The sequence below is a fragment of the Heptranchias perlo genome, chromosome 7, assembly GCF_035084215.1.
Source record: "Heptranchias perlo isolate sHepPer1 chromosome 7, sHepPer1.hap1, whole genome shotgun sequence".
NCBI lineage: Eukaryota > Metazoa > Chordata > Chondrichthyes > Hexanchiformes > Hexanchidae > Heptranchias > Heptranchias perlo.
Window position 1 is genome coordinate 47,332,467 of NC_090331.1, and position 18,819 is coordinate 47,351,285.

Consider the following 18,819-nt stretch of genomic DNA (forward strand, 5'->3'; position numbering starts at 1 on the left):
GCAGTTTAGTTGGAATAAGGTTGAGACAACAGGAGATGGGTCGCACGGACAAGATAAGCTCAGAAAAGACATGAACGGAGATTGGAGTGATACTAGAGAAAGATGCGGGTTCAGGGCTTGGGCAGGGAGGAACCTTGAGGGAAGCATGGCTTGGTGGGCAATAGGAAGGGATGCGGTAGAGGTAGCTGAAAAGATGGTCACAAACTTAGTGACAAAGAAGTCCAAAAGTTCCTTGCATTTTTTGTTGGAGGTGAGGGTGGAGAGGGCAGAGGAGAAGGGTTTAAGTAGACTGATGGTAGTGGAGGAAAGAATCTGGTGGTTAGCTTTGCATTCCAGGATGATCCTGGAGTAGTGAGCAGTTTTGGCAGAAGAGAGAAGTGCTTGATGTGGTCCAGCCAGATCTGACGATGACTGCCTAAACCAACTGTACATCATACGTATGCAAGTTATGTTAAATTTGTATAGAACCTTGGTTAGATCACACTTGGAGTACTGTGAACAGTTCGGGTCTCTATATTATAAAAAGGATATAGAGGTACTGGAGAAGGTGCAAAAAAGATTTACTTGGATGATACCAGAACTGAGAGGTTATACCTATCAGGAAAGAGTTAGCAGGCTGGGGCTCTTTTCTCTAGAAAAGAGAAGACTGAGCGGTGACCTGATAGAGGTCTTTAAGATTATGAAAGGGTTTGATAGGGTAGACATAGAGAAGATGTTTCCACTTGCAGGGGAGACCAGGAATAGAGGCCATAAATGTAAGATAATCACCAATAAATCCAATAGGCAATTCAGGAGAAACTTCTTTATCCAAAGAGTGATTGGAATGTGGCACTCGCTACCACAAGGAGTAGTTGAGGCGACTAGCATTGATGCATTTAAGGGGAAATGAGATAAACACATGAGGGAGAAAGGAATAGTAGGATATGCTGATAGGGTTAGATGAAGTAGGGAGGGAGGAGGTTCATGTGGAACATAAACACTGGCATGGACCTGTTGGGCCGAAAGGCCTGTTTCTGTGCTGTACATTCTATGTAATTCTATGTGATATACACTTAAGTCTGAGTCCCTCAGACTTAATGGAGCAAAGATACATCTTTGAACAAGTGCGAATTTAAATTGTAACAGTGACAAGTACTTACTGGTGTCAACATTTGAATGCTCTCTGTAAAGTTTCCGATGAATGCCATAATGGTCATCCTCTGCATCAGTCTTTCAACCTTACTAAACTGCACCATGAACCGGTCTTCGTCTGTTAGATTCTCCAATGGTTTCCTCTCTCTTTCATACTGTCTCAGAACCTTAACTTCATTTTCTGTTGGCAAGAACCTCATCAAGCACTCAACAAAGTCCACGGGTAATGTTTTTAGGTCAAACCTAATCCAAACCAAAGAAATATTAGTTTTAACATAAATGATGACTGTAATACATATTCCTTTATCAGTAGAAGTGTACTTCTAATACATACAGTAAACAACATAGAAAGCCATAATCATTAAAAGAATCGCTTTTATTTTTCAGAGAAACGTGTTGAAAGACTCTGAATATACTACTGGCAGAATCTTTTTCAGTTCTTTGTTCCCCTTCCCAATTTTCCCCTCCCCTCTCCTGTCCTGAGGGCTTTGATTCCTTGCTGGGGTCTTTCTTGACTCTCTCACAGCTACTCACTGGATAAACCTGTTGGGTCATTGGAAGGGCCTATTCATAGAGTCTTTGGCAAAATTGTTCAATTACTAATTAGGTCTTATGTACGTTGGAAATATAACACATAAGTGAAAATGGAGCAAAACTGAATAACCTCCTCTCCTCTCAAAACAAAGGCTGAAAAATGCTTGATTGCTGAAGAGACTTCAATTACTCACACTTGGATACCCCTGCAAATTTCATCTGTGGTTTTTCCTGCCTTTCGCAATGTGATGGCAAGATTCTTGGCTCTGTTGGGTTCCAGCAATGTCACTTTGTTGGATCCCTTTTGGATCACTTTTTGTCTACTTGAACCAATGTCCATGGCTGGCCCTTGGGCTTTTGTTTTAAATATTTCTTCAAACTCATCCACATTCAGTTCCTATAAATTAGAATTTGTACACATTAGAAGCATAGTGCTGAGATACTCAAAGCACAATGTAAACACAAAATAGTGAGCATGATTTTAAATATCTAATTAGATAACAATAAGAAGCTTAGGATTTACCTCCAGGATTCTCTCATCATCAATGTCATTGAAAACAGTGCCATTGATCTGATTGGGTTTCAATGCCACCCAGTTGAAGACTGGCATACGGAATTTTGTCTTGATAGGTTTCTTGATCTTCACAGCTGCACAAAAATAGTTTAGATATTGTTCCTCATCGCTTACAGCATTTACAACATACTAAATTCAATTTTGTCCAAATGGTAACTGCACTTGCGAGTTGTAATGATAAATCAATCCTCATGCAATTACAAAATTAACAGACAGTTTGCATTATCTGTGACCCATATGACAATAACATATTACTTACAGCACGAAAAGTGCTATTAATATCTTTTTTACTATACCGTAGGCATTACATTAATCATTAAAGGAAATTTGGAGGACCTATTATTGAGCACAAGCAGACAATACAGTAAAATAGCAATTTGTTTTTAACTGTTTCCCCACTGTCGTTACTGAGAAAAGGCCTGAGGATTAACAGGTAACAACAGTGCCAATCATTTTTAAACATTAATACTTTTCAACCAGCCAGTCAGATTTAGAGTTTCAGGCTAAGAGCAAACTAAATAATTCCAAATATTGTCATGGTCAGTTTCAGCACTGACTAAATCATGAACTTCTCCCAGATTACTTAACTACACAGATCTGAGAAAACTGCAATGGTAAATGTGCACAGAGTTAGCTTCTAGTCAGGGATAATATTAAAACCATTTATGAATTGACAAAATATTCAATACATTATTCAAAATCAGAACTTTGCAATTGCAACAGCAAGTTGTCATTTTCTGTCATTTGAATTCACAATTTAAGTCTCATTTAAGATGGTCTACAGTACTCAGACTGTAATTATCTAACTCCATGATTAAGAATGGGGAAACTTAAATGGAATGCACATGCTAATTACATTAAAATATCACAATCAAGCGTTTCAACTTGGAGCATGCAATAACCAGGACAAACAGGAGAAATATTGCAAGGCATGGTATCTTTCAGTGCAGTTTAGAATTTTCGGGACTCAATCCACAATATAGAAAGTCAAAACACCTGAAATCTTTTGAGTCTGTGAATGAGAACAACATAAAGAATCTGATCATCACAGCCACACAATCTGATCATTAACGTACAAATATGAACTGATTCACCTCAGCTCTTAAAATAACAAACACATGTATGTGTTTTAACGTGTGCTTATGTACACTGACTCATCCAACTGGACTAACTCTTGAAATCTTTAATAAAAAATAAAATCCACTGAAAAAAAGGTTTGTTATGAAATTTATCATGAACATTTATTTCAAATAGGTTAAGTAAACTAGTGTACAAAAACGTAGCATTCCACTAGGCCAAGATAAACTGCTTGTTGTGTTTAGTTTTTGTTTCGTAAAATGCACTGAAAGAACCAGAGTCAACAACACATATCACTGCTTGAAAGACAGACAGAGTGTGATGTACAGCGCCAACAGAGCATAAAGAAACCTACAGAACAGCTTGATTGGTCCCTCTTGTATGTAAGCAGATAGGGTAGATAAAGAAAGATGAGTTAGGAGAAGTAAAGTCATTAAATAGTGTTCAAGGGATAGCAAAAATCATTTAACATCATTGGCAAGCACTCTCCCTAGTGAAAAAACATAGGGAATTTATTGCACCACTTTGCCACAGATAGAACTTATAATCTAAATGGATCACAGTAACTTTGCAACTTTAACATATTTGTCATGGCATTTATTGTTCTATCTTTTATTTTTCTAGCATTTTTAATTTGCCAGAAGGTTACTATTATTATGCTACCATAAACCAATTACAATGCAGAGTTAGGTCATGTGATTGATGTAACCTCACTGATCCATTGTATATGCCATTGATTTTACATCTGATATACCATTAACTAGTCACAATGAGACAGCCATGTCACCTAATGAGAGGTTAAAAGGAGGATTTTTAAATATCCAAAAGCAACATAGGATGTTATTTTTAAATTACTCGATGATGCTTTTTATGATCATTTAATTTCTGCGAACATTTTTTCTCCCTTTTGTCTCTATTTTCTATCTTTTTTTTATTTCTCCATTCCCTTTTCTTCTTGTTTTCTCTTTTAATCCACCCTTCAATGTTATAATAACCAAGACTGCACATTGTAATAATTCTCTATTCATTGCACTGTAATATCATGTCTGACAACAATTTTTGACAGTTAGAATAATTTACTGTTGAATGATAAACTTTACCATTTGAAACATGATTATTATTTTCAGCATTCATTGTGATTCCGAGTCTTTATTCTAAACAGGGGGCTGCCCACTTGAATAAATGCTGGTAAAGCAGGTTTCTTTCTTTCCTTCCTTCCCTCCCACCCCATTATTTTTCCTTCTCCTTCCCTCCATCCATTAATTTTTTTTTAAAGTTTCTTTCTGGATTACCAATTATTTCCAGACTCAGAGGGGTGAATGTCACTCTTGAACCTCCTACTAAGAGGTGATAAGAAAGCCCTAGAATAACTTGCATTCCAGTTTTCTTTCGCTCTCTCCATGTGAAGAAGCATATCTGTCTTCTGTCTAAGTCTTCACTCCCCCGCCTGCCGTCACAGGCAACCCGAGATCAAGAATGTGATTCGGGGAGAATGGCAAATCCCAATGGCCAACCACTTTTTCATAACGTTCTTTTTATAGGTAAGTTTCCCTTTCCTGTAAGTTGTGACCTTGCTCATTGGGCTGACTTAGTCACAAATTAAATTTTATATACATACACACACACACACCATCTTTTATACCCAGTTCAGAATACAGGGGATAAAATCGTCTACTGTCACAATGTTGTCTGGGCCCAGTATTCAAACTCCTAATATTGCTGAGTATTCCTTTTTACCTTCCTAATGAACCAATCCATTCATTAGAACCCAAAACATAGTAACAGTATTTCCTGACCTCATAAAATGAACAATTAATATCTCATCACCTCTAAAGTACTTATCTGTGAAGCACATTGTGATCATATGCCATCATGTTACCTGCTAAGCCAGGATTAAAAATGAGAGTAGGGGCTGTCCCAGGCAATGGAGGAGCTGCTGGCGGTGGTGGTGGTGGTGGTGGAGGAGGAGGAGCAGGCGGAGCTTCTGCAGTTGTAGTTAGAGGTGGTGGTGGAGGAGGAGGAGGGGGAAGTGGGGGTGATGATGTCACTGACACCGGCCCATTTGGCACTGCCAAAAAACACAAAGACAAAAGTTGTATTTAGCTTTCAGGAAAGGCCTAAATGCTATACCTGTCAGTCCTGCAAACATTCTTTTTTCACGGAATGTAGGTTAAACAATTACTGGATTTCAGATAAAGCTTCCTATATAAGTAAGCACTAAATACATATTAAATACTGCTATGAGTTCATTTTAAAACTCCTGACTTAATTACATCAGAAAACTTCAACTTAAAACTGGGGGGAAAATCTTACCAGCGGGTGAGCGGGTGTCTAGAAGGATTACTATTAGAATCATAGAAGTTTACAACATGGAAACAGGCCCTTCGGCCCAACATGTCCATGTCGCCCAGTTTATACCAATAAGCTAGTCCCAACATTATTTTCATTGTGTTCACATTATCCTTCCAGTCATTTTTACTGCTACTAATATACTTTTCCAGGGCCACATCAAGGATATTCATAGATTTAAACTATTACAATACAAAGTTAAGATTATTTTCTCACTAAAATTGCAACATGGTTGCTACCATACCAGCCAGGTCACAGAATTGCAAAACATTTAATCCCCCGGTGACAGAGTCTGCACTTAATTCAGAAGCCAATATGAATAATGCCTTACCTGCACCAGACAGGCACGGTGGAGGTGGGGGAAGGGGTGGCATTGGCATTCCTGATGCTTCAAGTGGTGGTCCTGTATAAATACTAGGTACATGATCTGCACCCGGTGACAGCACCGCAGAAGACAAAACAGGTAGAATGGCAATATCACCATCTCCTTTCTTCTGGACTTTGATAGACCCCTGCTTCTCTAGTTCATGAATCTTTTTCTCTAGATGGGTATGCCTTTGTATGGTCTCCTCCTTCTCTTTGATCATTCTCCGCAGCGTGTGAACTTGCGTATTGGTATCTTTGTAAACCTCCTGGGAAGGGAGAGGGGAAAAAAGAATCAAATATAACCCAAGGAAAAATATTATTCTCCGAATCACTCCCAATAAAGAAAAGTTGAGATTTGTACTCACATGCATCTTTTTATACTGTGTCCAAACTTTTCCCCCGCGTCCCGCGTGCCCCTGCCCCAACTTATTATGAAGCAAACCGAAATTCTGCAGTTATTCTTAACTGTCGAGACATCCTCCATTTTTATATTGACTCTAAAGTTAGTGCAGGATAAGGACATGTAAGGGTGCCACTGGAACTACCAGGTGGAGGTTAAACACTAACCCACAGTGATTGCAGAGGGAAAAGACATCTCTCAAATACCCACTAGTGCAGTTTAAAAGGCATTTGCAGAAGCCCCAGAGCAAGTCATCTGGTTGCTTGGGCTGGGGATATGAGGATAAAAGGGAAAAAAACTAACCAAAAATGACAAGTTCATACCCTTAAAAAACAAAAAGAAAATGCAAATTTAGCCAAGTGCTCTCCTCAAATCATGAATCATTCATAACAGCAGCATTTCCATCTGGCTTGCCATTCTTGACACACACTGGAAATGCATGGCACTTATAGCATAAGCTTCACTATGTTCTGGTCTGTAGCAGCAAGTTTGTAAAGGGTCAGGTTCAGGTCACGTTTACAGCCTGAAGAAAACAAGAGTGCAATAAATTGATGTTTAACTAAGGTTCAGGAAATCAGCTTAGGTCACGAGCTTTTTATGACTGTTTATAGCACTGATACATAACTGGTGTTAGTATCCAACAAAAGCTTATTGTGAATGTGAGCAGTATTGGTATGTAATCAGTATTGGGGCCATAAGTTTATTTTGTCGCTGGCAGCACTGGCTTGGAATCAGCCTCAATAATTCAAGCTTTTTGGGATAGGGTAAAGCACTGATGCACAATCGCTCAGGAATTACAGTTCTTCATCAGAGTACAGCAGTGGTATGCGTAGAAAGAAAGACATTGCATTTATATACCTTTCACAACCTCAGGATGCCCCAAAGCGCTTCACAACCAATGAAGTACTTTTGAAGCGTGATCACTGTTGTAACGTAGGGAAATGTAGTAGCCAATTTGTACACAACAAGGTCCCACAAATAGCAATGAGATAAATGACCCAATAATCTGTTTTAATGCCGTTGGTTGAGGGATAAATGTTGGCCAGGACACCGGGAGAAATCTTGCTCTCCTTCATAAAGTGGCAGGAATCTTTTACATCTACTTGAGAGGGCAGATGGGGGCTCGGTTTAATGTCTCATCCAATAGATGGCACCTCTGACAGTGTAGCACTCCCTCAGTACTACAGTGAAATGTGAGCCTAGATTATGTGCCCAAGTCTGCCGAGTGGGGAAAACCTTCTAACTGAGAGAGAGATTGAGATAGAGTTAAAGAGATAGAGTGTGCGAGGGAGACAACGAGCATTTGTGTGTTAGCAAATCTCCTGCAGCATTGCTTGCAAGTAATCTCGGGTCCAAAGCATTGTTGTGCTATTCAGTAGCTAACCCAGACCGTGCCTTTAAGACAACAGCTCAAAATAGCCAAATCCTAAGGTCAGAGAGCAATTTTAAATTGCTTGGAAATTTCAGCCTCCGGGTCAATATATATTTAAACATTGCTCACAATAAGTCAAACAATGTACTCTTGCAAGTACAGGAGTGTTACATCATGTTCTTCACAACGTATTATTAAGGTCACAAAGTCCAATCACTAAGGAAGTACTGGGTGAGTTCAAGTTTAATTGCTATTTAGACTGCTTCTTTATACTTTTTTTGAACGGTGCCACAGAAATTTGAGTGCAATACTTGAAGTGCGAAGGACAGGGGGTGTACGCTAGAAGTATTATTCTTCTTCCTATATATAGCAAATTTCTCTTTTTCTTGTATATAGCCACTCACAATAAGTTAAATGATCCCTAAATAAGGTCAGGAACACTTTAAAGTGTAGGTATGTTCCCCTTCAACATTACAATGTCTAACTGCTGTTAAGTAAACACTGGGTTCAGACAGAGGCCAACTAAAAGGCTTCTGCAAAATGAATACTGGGTGACTTCATACTGAAGTCAGTTAAGAGTCTGCAGATATTTTGGTTCTGGTACTTTGAAGTCCTTTGTTTCTTTATGCCTTTTTTTGAAATGTGACAGAGGTGTGACAGATAAGACACACACACTAGCAGATCTCCCACGACATAGCGCATGGAAGAGAGTTGAGAAATTGATGTAAAATTATTTTGAAAATTGAAATATGTAATATATATTATATATGTAAATACTTGTTCCTTGTATTTAATATGGATCTATTGTGGTGTTGCTCTTGGGAAGTTGGAGGATGTGTTTGATAAGGTATGCATTATGTCCTGAACTCATTTAATGGCTGGTCAAGACCATACTTTACTAGTCAGGGGTGAAATTGGTCTTCGTCAATAGCACAAAACGGGCTCATAGCAAATCGGCAGCCCATTTTTCCTTTCTTTTTTTATTTTCCATGGGCATGGTATAAAATAAGCTGCCAATTCATTATGAGCTCATTTTGCGCTACCTTTTTCAACCTCATCATGTCTTACACCTACAAACTTACTCTTATAACTTCCAGTTCTTTGTTTCTTTGCATTAGCTGCTTTTCCAGTTCCACAATTTTTTCCATTGCTTCATTTTCAGTATCTTGCAACTTTTCTGACAACTGAAATTGGAAATTGACATATTAGTCCTTGTTTTGTGCACTTTAATATAGTGTCCAACAAAATTAAAATTCAGGCTACTTCTCCAATAGCTCAACTATTCTGGTCAATAAGTTGCTGAACCACACAGAGCAGGAAGGTCCCAGAGCCAGGTTTGATCCCAAGACTATTGCAAGGTAGTTGATCTCAGCAGGGGTGGCAGTAGGGGCACTCCAATTATAGTTAGTCAGGAGAAAATCCAGCCTGCCTTCCTGTTCCAGATTGTTATCCAGTGACCCCTGCTGGAAGTATGTGCATGTATAGACATTAGGTAAGGGCAGGATGGGGCTCAGCTGCAAAGGCACTTTGCCTAGCAGCTGAATAGCCTACCACCACTCACTATCAAGGCTCAAACAAGAATAGCAGCCACTTAGGTGAGGCACCAAAAGGTACTGTGCCCCAGCAAGAAGTCAATGCTTTAAGGAGATGAAGATAAGGGAAAAATAGGCAAAAAAAAACTGGAATACACACAAATACAAAAAGTTAACTGTGGGAGAGAATGCAGAAGTATGAACAAACAAACTTGCATTTATATTACACCTTATCATGTCCTTCACAGCCAATTAGTTGCTTTTGAAATGCAGCCACTATTGTCATGTGGGCAAACGCAGCAGCCGATTTGTTCACAGGAAGGTCTCACAAACAGCAAATGACCAGTTAATTAAGGTTTCAAGTCGCTTTACTGACAGTTCAGACACAGCCTGGTTATGAATATTTTACAGTCCCAAATAAGAGGAGCAGCTTTTTAAAAAATTGTCCAGTGAACACCTCAATTCACAGCTACATCAGACAAAACGCTAACAGGCCAATCTGCTCTATAAAATGTACTTTGAAGACCTGCAGTCATATAATCTATTGGAGCTGTAACAACATTGCAGGTATCTACTTACAATGGCTTTCTGTATCAATCAAAACCCATTGGGTTATATTCTAGTAATAATTATCTAATCCTTTATTATCCTGATCTGGCTTAACCATTTGATCCTGAAATTTTATCCCAGTATTTAAAGGAAAATAACACAACTAATTATTTTGTGGTTACAGTTAATCACTAAAAGTTGTATGCTTAATTGCATCGACTGAGCATTGCAGCTTTCATTGAAAAATATGAAGCAATGATTACGTGAGAAATGTTTTCTTCCAGTTCCTCCACCCTCTCCAAGGCAGCGTTCTTGGTTTCAGCATCTTCCAGTAATGCGCCTACATCAAACACATTGTCCAAGTAGGCCTGAATCTGCACCTGCAGTTTGTCACTCTCAGTATTTTTCAGTTTCTAAAAAACAATGACAATTACTCAACATTAGAATTTATCCAAGTTAACAAGCTACCTTAAAATATGGGGTCTGGAATTTATATTTTAAAAAAGCTATTGGAATAAGGATATGTAACAAATCACTGGTACAGTTTGCAGACTGCACTATTCCCGCTCCTCAGTTTTACTATGTGCTGAATTTATATTTTTGGGAAGGGGTGAAGTTTTTATTTACGAAGATGAGGGACTCAGTGCGAGGGAATAGGACTTTTTCTACTTTTGGCATCCCATGTCAGTATTAGTCACTCCTAGCTCAGGTGCTGCATGTTAAATTCAGAATAAAGCTCCTTCTACTCTGCCCCAATAATGCAGCCCGGACCTCAGCAGCGTAAATATTTCCATTTCTCACACCAGACTTACTTAACTCCACTGAATGAGACTGATAATTCAGTAATAAACATCAAATCGTTAAATAAAAATACTTTAAGGGGAAATGGGAGATTTTTAAAAATTCATTCATGGGATGTGGGCGTCACTGGCAAGGCCAGCATTTATTGCCCACCCCTAATTGCCCTTGGGAAGGTGGTGGTGAGCCTCCTTCTTGAACTGCTGCAATCTGTGTGGTGAAGGTTCTCCCACAGTGCTGTTAGATAGGGAGTTCCAGGATTTTGACGATGAAGGAACGGCGATATATTTCCAAGTCAAGACGGTTTGTGACTTGGGAGGGGAACGTGCAGGTGGTGCTGTTCCCATGCGCCTGCTGCCCTTGTCTTTCTAGGTGGTAGAGGTCGCAGGTTTGGGAGATGCTGTCGAAGAAGCCTTGGTGAGTTGCTGCAGTGTATCTTGTAGATGGTACATAGTGCAGCTACAATGCACCGGTAGTGGAGGGAGTGAATGTTTAAGATGGATGGGGTGCCAATCAAACGGGCTGCTTTGTCCTGGATAGTGTTGAGTTTCTTGAGTGCTGTTGGAGCTGCTCTCATCCAGGCAAGTGGAAAGTATTCCATCACACTCCCGACTTGTGCCTCGTAGATGGGGAAAGGCTTTAGGTAGTCAGGTGAGTCACTCGCCATAGAATACCCTGCCTCTGACCTGCTCTTGTAGCCAAAGTATTTATGTGGCTGGTCCAGTTAAGTTTCTGGTCAATGGTGACCCCCAGGATGTTGATGGTGGGGGATTCGGCGATGGTAATGCCGTTGAACGTCAAGGGGAGGTGGTTAGACTCTCTCTTGTTGGAGATGGTCATTTCCTGGCACTTGTCTGACGCAAATGTTACTTACCACTTATCAGCCTAAGCCTGGATGTTGTCCAGGTCTTGCTGCATGCGGGCACCATCTGATTCATTATCTGAGGGGTTGCGAATGGAACTGAACACTGTGCAATCATCAGCAAACATCCCCACATCTGACCTTATAATGGAGGGAAGGTCATTGATGAAGCAGCTGAAGATGGTTGGGCCTAGGACACTGCCCTGTGGAACTCCTGCAGCGATGTCCTGGGGCCGAGATGATTGGCCTCCAACAACCACTACCATCTTCCTTTGTGCTAGGTATGACTCCAGCCACTGGAGAGTTTTCCCCCTGATTCCCATTGACTTCAATTTTACTAAGGCTCCTTGATGCCACCCTCGGTCAAATGCTGCCTTGATGTCAAGGGCAGTCACGCTCACCATACCTCTGGAATTCAGCTCTTTTGTCCATGTTTGGACCAAGGCTGTAATGAGGTCTGGAGCCGAGTGGTCCTGGCGGAACCCAAACTGAGCATTGGTGAGCAGGTTATTGGTGAGTGAGTGCCGCTTGATAGCACTGTCGACGACACCTTCCATCACTTTGCTGATGATTGAGCAAAGAGAGTAGACTGATGGGGCGGTAATTGTCCGGATTGGATTTGTCCTGCTTTTTGTGGACATGACATACCTGGGCAAATTTCCACATTGTCGGGTAGATGCCTGAGTTGTAGCTGTACTGGAACAGTTTGACTAGAGATGCGGCTCTTCTAACTAAGAAACCCTTCTAACTTAGGTTATTGATATGATACCATAAGTTATAGTGGAGATGGCACATATTAATGATTCACAGCATCTGGCTTTACATAGTTCCAGCCTTTTAAATCATTCCCTAGTTAACTATATAATTTCTTCTTTAGGCACTTAAATTATTGACACACCCTCTTCCAATCCCTTTTGAATTTTTGGAATTAGGAGGTATCTTAAATGTTGATGTCATTATACTCCTCAAAACAGTTTCTGAATGGAGGTAAAACAATCTAGATTCTACCTGCTACCTAAAGTTTGGCCAATTGAGATTAATTTGGACTTGTGACCATGTTCCAGGTAAAGGCAACAGCTGCTGCAACAGCCAACAGCCCAAACTACCAATAGCACTGAAGAAAACACAAGGAAATATAACCTTAAAACTTTAAAATCAGAGAGAGATTTTCTGGATAAGGAAGTGGCATAATGTTGTTAAACAACATTAGGTTCTATGTAAAAGAATACTCACATCCAGGTATTCATCCAGTCCTAGTTTGGTGAACTCATATTGGAGATGCACTCGGAAATTCATATCCTCTACAGAATGGACCACAATGTTAATAAACTGCATACAGGCCACCTAGAAACAAAGAGACATAAAAAGATATTCAAATCATGGAATTATATCTTTTCGATCTTCCACTGATACAAAATAAAAAGGCGTAACTCCAAACTATAGTAACTAATGTTTCAAGTTGAGTTGGCAGCTAAATAATATAATTGTGGCTTAAAGCACTTGTCACTAAAAAGGTATGTTTTTGTATTGTAAATTGCATTTATATACATGTAATAATCTCCGACAGTTGATGGCAATTGCCTGATAATTGAGGTTCTATTATTTTAGCAGAATATTCAATTGAGAAAATTAGAACCTAGTTAATAATTAATACAATAGTTAATGCTGCAAAATAGTTTATTTTGACAGTTTACGGTCAATATCATCACATTTGTAACTGATTTAGTTTGTAACTGATCTTCAATTTCTTAAATGTTTTGGCCAGTGTTGAAGGTAGGGACAGAGAGCTATTCCACACAAGTGCCTGAATTTTCAACTTAATTTTAAGAGTTGGAAAATCAGTCTAAAAGTGTGGAATTTCCTGATAGGCACACCTGGTGTGCACTAGGAGCACTGAAGCTGAAAATTATAGCCAAGGTGTATCAAGTCTGATGACAGCCAAGGAGCTGTTCCACTGCCCTAGTAACATGACTAGAGTACAAAACAGAAACTAATAGGCAATACATCAAGGGTATAAAACAAAAAATGTGTTCTTGAGCTGTTGCTCCATGAACCACTTCTGGGGGCACAACAGCTGATGAATTATCTTTCATTCTAATCCAAGACCACTTCTACCCACCACTGAAGGAACCCATGTAGATATGTTAAATTTTATGCTTTTAATGTTTTAGAAGACAGACAATTGGACCTCATTAGTTATTGAAGTCAATAGAAAAGAAAATCGAGCGCAATGTAAATCAGGCGGCTGATTCACTATTGCCTGTTTCGTACTATCGCCGAAAACCAATTTCACCCCCACTGAGGCTACAAAATTCATGTATGTGTAATTAATGAATACTAAACTGATGATTAACATTTATTCTTCTACATTCTGCACCGTAACTTTGAGCTTCATCTGTGTACATGTGCAGATATATTTTCAAATTCACTATTCTAAGTCAGTCCTTAAACACTGCTGCTGTGCCCCCACTGTATAAATTATGTGCTACATTTTAAATCCAAGGTAAACTATGGATCTGAAACCTTTTGAATAACTATATCCTTTTAAAAAAAACTGCAGAATATTCCGCAAAACTGACAGTTTAATAAATCAAAATGTTATGTCAGTATTGCAACACATTAAAACCGCACGGTCAAGTGCAAAGCTATTAACTAGCTGACCATGTGCTCTTTCAACATTACCACAGAGCCTAGAATGTTTTTACCTTATTAGGATTCTTTGGAAATAGACAAGTCCACTTATGAGCTGTTGGCGGTTATATTCAGACAAGAAGTTGGGGCCTATTTGGTTGGAACGATTTGAGTAAAAAAATACTTTAAGAATAATGGTTCACGCAAACAATGTAAAATCCTGTATATTGGATGCACTGGGTTTTTTTTTGCACCAGACTACTAAAAAAAATTGAAGCCATATCCAAGTTACAGTCCTGGACATACAAGTAAAGTGGACCAATACTCTATAAATGATGTTGAAATAGCTACGGGTGTAGTTGAAAGATCTTGGGGTTTTAGTAGTCACTCTGAATATTGGGCTCGATTTTAGGGTCGGGTTACCTGCGGGTTTCCAGCGGGGGGGCCCCGAAAATCCCGATCTCCGATCACGTGACCGGATTCGGACGAAATCCCGGCCACTTCCGGGTACCGCGCTGACGTGCGGGGCTGCGCGCGCAAGCCCCGCTGGTGGGAATCCCGCAGGCAATTAAAGCCAGCGGGGTTCCACTTGAGAGTACTTACCTTGCTTGTTGAGGTCAGTTAATGAGCTGAAGCAGCTGTCAAAAGAGGAAGTGTGGGATTTTACGTTCAAAGCAGTCAGTTTCCCACACTGGGGGAAACAGGACCCTTCAAACCAGGCGTGTTGCAGCCAGCAGCCTGTGGCAGGTGCCAAGGTGCGCTCCACGGGGGAGCGCCCTCACCCACGCAGGAGGCCACCGCGTCACATCGGGCAACCCCTGCCCCCCACCACCCCCCGGCCAAGCCAGAGGACAGACCGACACGAAACCGCAGCCCCAGTCCGAGGACCCACACACCTACCCTGCACAACCCCTCAGACCAACACCTGCCAGTTGGGTGGTGTGTGGACACCCTCGGAGGACGAAGAGCATGACCACCACCAGCAGCCTCGCAGTCCACGCCGTCCGCCGCAGAGACGTGGATCCCCCCAACACGGTGTGGTTGCACGCCCACCTGCACAGCAGGAGGGAGGGCTACCGCAGAGAGAGACGCGTCGCAGAGGGCACTACCCTCGCCACAGGGACCACAGACCGAGGCGCAGCTCCCCGGACCTCTCCGAGCAGCAGTGCACAGGGAGGCGCAGATTCGCTCGACATGTAGTCATGGAGATCTGCAGCCTCTTTCATGCCGAGCTGCTCCTGGCTGGCCCCAGCACCAACTGCTTACCTGTCGCTGGCAAAGTCACCACTGTCCTCCACACCTTCTCCTCCGCATCCTTCCATGGTGCAGCCGGCAACACCGCCGATGTCTCTCAGTTGTCTGCGCGGACGAGCCCTGCATATACACCTGCACCTACTCTGCAGTAACACGATGGGTGGCATCAGTGGTGGGTCCTCATAGTGATACCCAGGAGCGGGCATTATTGGACACAATGGACAGGATTCGCGGAGACATGGCAGTGGTGGTGTCAATATAATGTGTGCTGTTTGTGGCTCTGAAATTCAATATGGGTAACACCCATGACAAACCCTCAGACACCCTTGTGCACCCCCTTCATGCTGACGAGACGTTTGCCTTACCCTGCCTACTGCACATATGTGATGCATGCCCTGTGGCTGCAGCACAGGTGGTGGCAGGTTGAGTGAGGCTGGCCGTGAGGGAGATGCACGAGAGGGTGAGTATGGGATGGAGCCATGAGATTGTATGAGGATTGGGTCGCGTGTTAGTGGCAGGATGAGTACTGGCGAGGTGAGTAGGTGGAGGTAAGATGAGGATGGGGTGTGAGTGGGCATGAAGGGTGATGTGACAGAATAGTGTTGGCGGTGCCGAAGGAGATTTGGGGTGGGGGCAGTGTTGTGGCAGACGGAGTGTAGGGGAAAGACTTCGTGTTCTCACTGTGGCTGACCTACTGCGGTCATTGCAGCGCCTCCTGCACTGTATGCAGGTGGGCGATATGTTGGTGGCGCAGGTGACCCCCTCTGCCACCTCGAGCCAGGCCTTCTTGGTGGCAGAGGCAGGCCGCTTTCTTCCGCCCGCCGGGGGGAAGATCTGTGTCCTCCCCCTCCTCCTCACCCCATCTGATGATACCTGGGGTGAGGCATCATTAAACTGGGAGCAGCCTTCCCCCTGGGCTGCTCCATGCTGCAATTTGTCCCATTGGTTGCAGCATCTGTCAGTGGAGGACTACCCCTTTAACTAGAGAGCCTCCAGCTGACAGATCGTACTGCGCATGCGCAGCCCGCCCGACGCGCAGGCCAGCGCCGTGGACCCCGGAGGAGCAGGTAATTGGATCCTATTAGTGGGTTGCCTGCTACGATCGCGTGGGCAACCCACTAATTTCGCCGTTCGCGTTTTCGACGCTCCCGGAGGACCACCCGCTGGGAACCCGCAGGCCTGCTAAATTCGAGCCCATTGTGTCCAATTCTGGTCACAGACACAGGAGAGACATTTGAGCTCAGGAGGGCATGCAGAAAAGAGCCCCAAGTTTGGTCTCTAGAGTGGGTCAATTGAGTTATGAGGAAAGACTGGCCTTTCAGCCTTGAAAAGGGGCATTTACCTGACGAAGGAGGAAGCCTCCGAAAGCTTGTGAATTTAAAATAAAATTGCTGGACTATAACTTGGTGTTGTAAAATTGTTTACAATTGTCAACCCCAGTCCATCACCGGCATCTCCACATCTTGAAAAGGGGCGACAGAGGTAACCTTAGAGTGGTATATAATTTAGTAAATGGGGTATAAAAAAAGATAATTCGGAACTGTATTCCTCCCATTGCATTGGTGACAGTGTTCAGAGGCTTGATTAGTTAAGGGAATGGTGCCATGATGCACACAAACGGCATGATAAAGCATTTTATGACAAGGAACTACAGTGTCACAAGATTTATTTTTCCACAGTGTTTTATCAGATTGTTCACTGTTGGAAATATTATTCACACTGCAATCCTTTGTCATTTCAATCCAGTAGGCAGCTGCGGTTTGTGATATAGATCCACATGCACTCCACATCATTCAAAGAATGATTTTATCCCACATTTGTTTTATTTGTGTTTTAGTCTACAGCAGAACATTCTCACTGATCCTCATCTATCACTGAAAATCTTCTACACATGTGCTGTTTAATGATAGTATCTATTTTAGACATAGTCATGCCTTTGTTCTTAAGTCACAATACAGATATGCACAGTTCACCTGAAAAAATGAGATGAAGTATTTGAAGATCAAATCTGATACCCATTACCTCAGATACTGATCAGCTACAATATTTTTCTCACTATTCACATCTCACTATCCACTTCCACAGTAGATATCAGCACAGGAAACACATCTGCAGGAGTGATACGCAGTAACATATGATCTGTGAAGGGGGCAAGATTTATTAGTTAATAAGGTGCTTACCATGAAGTCAATGTTATTGTCTTCATTTTGGAAATGTTCCATTAGCTTTTCAAATCGATACTTTTCACCACACACCTGAGGTAAGGTATAATGAGAAAAAGCATTAAACAATCACAAACCCAAAACTCTAACAGGATTCCATTTAAACACTAGAGGGTGCTCTACGTACAGACTAGCAACCATGTACCGTTTATAATGAGTGGGTTGGAAGTTTACAGCAACACTGCACACTATTATTTTCTCTGAATGCTGGCAAATCGACTGTAAATTAATAGTTATTCTTCTAAAATAAACAAATAACTAGTTAGACAGCACATGGCCCACACAGTTGGTTCCCCTGCACTGTAATCTAGCTGTGCATCGGTTTCAAAATCTAGGAGATAACATTACAATTTCTCTTCATATATATTTCTGATTACCTTCGCCGTTGGATTTGCATTACACATTACGTGTTCTGCTCTGCGGCTAACCAAAGAAAATAGCAAAAATCAAGATGTGTGATTTGCATGGCAAAGAGACGGAAGAGTTGCTGAATGAGCTGAAGGTGGAACTCTCCCAGCTCCACGTTGCCAAGGTAACAGTAGGGGGCTGCATCCAAGCTTTCCAAGATCTATGTTGTTTGTAAGTCTGTTGCTAGAGTCTTTATTGTCAGATGTACAGTGAGAACTTAAAGAAGTTTCACAAAAGGGAAGAAAGGCAAGTTTTTGGACCTCGGCCCTAGAAGGCTTAGGCAAGTCAGACAAATTAATACATGACTGCACGTCCAAAAACAGCCAAGTAAAAAGTGCCCAAATGTACTAAGCAAATTTGTTGTAAAGCACAAATATAACCTCCAGCAGAGGTCACTGGCAAAAGCGTTGAATTTAAAAGAAAGCTGTGTTACATTCATCTTAATAAAAAGTTATGAAGGAAAACACTAGGATAGGCCTTCAAAAATATTCTGATAACAAACTGAAAAAAAAACCCTCTCAGCCAATGGTTCTTTTTGTGTAAACACTGAATGAAGCAGGTTTTTAGCATGTCATCTTATTTGTTTCTTGAGATAACAGAACTTACTGTTTTACTGAACTGACAGAGCTATAAGACTCATATTCATAACTGTCATGTGACAGCTGCAACACTAATTTTCCCAGCAGTGGTTTAGTCTCATTAATCAGCCATTTTTTTTAACCACTAATTTTCTCTCCTCCTCCTCTCCAAAAGTAATTGA

At 41.5% G+C, this 18,819-nt stretch overlaps 1 protein-coding gene across 6 annotated transcripts in view; it reads right to left on the reverse strand.

Annotated features, from left to right (window-relative positions):
• fmnl2a (formin-like 2a) overlaps nt 1-18,819 on the reverse strand; it is a 243,774-nt gene that overhangs the window by 31,828 nt on the left and 193,127 nt on the right. For all 6 annotated transcript variants that reach the window (XM_067987455.1, XM_067987450.1, XM_067987456.1 and 3 more), the window contains exons 10-18: nt 17,610-17,684; nt 12,778-12,888; nt 10,148-10,297; nt 8,886-8,987; nt 5,997-6,297; nt 5,196-5,384; nt 2,189-2,313; nt 1,860-2,062; nt 1,140-1,374 (exon numbers count right to left, since the gene is read on the reverse strand). In XM_067987455.1, the coding sequence (XP_067843556.1) occupies nt 1,140-1,374; nt 1,860-2,062; nt 2,189-2,313; nt 5,196-5,384; nt 5,997-6,297; nt 8,886-8,987; nt 10,148-10,297; nt 12,778-12,888; nt 17,610-17,684 (1,491 nt within the window). The remainder of the gene's footprint in view (nt 1-1,139; nt 1,375-1,859; nt 2,063-2,188; nt 2,314-5,195; nt 5,385-5,996; nt 6,298-8,885; nt 8,988-10,147; nt 10,298-12,777; nt 12,889-17,609; nt 17,685-18,819) is intronic.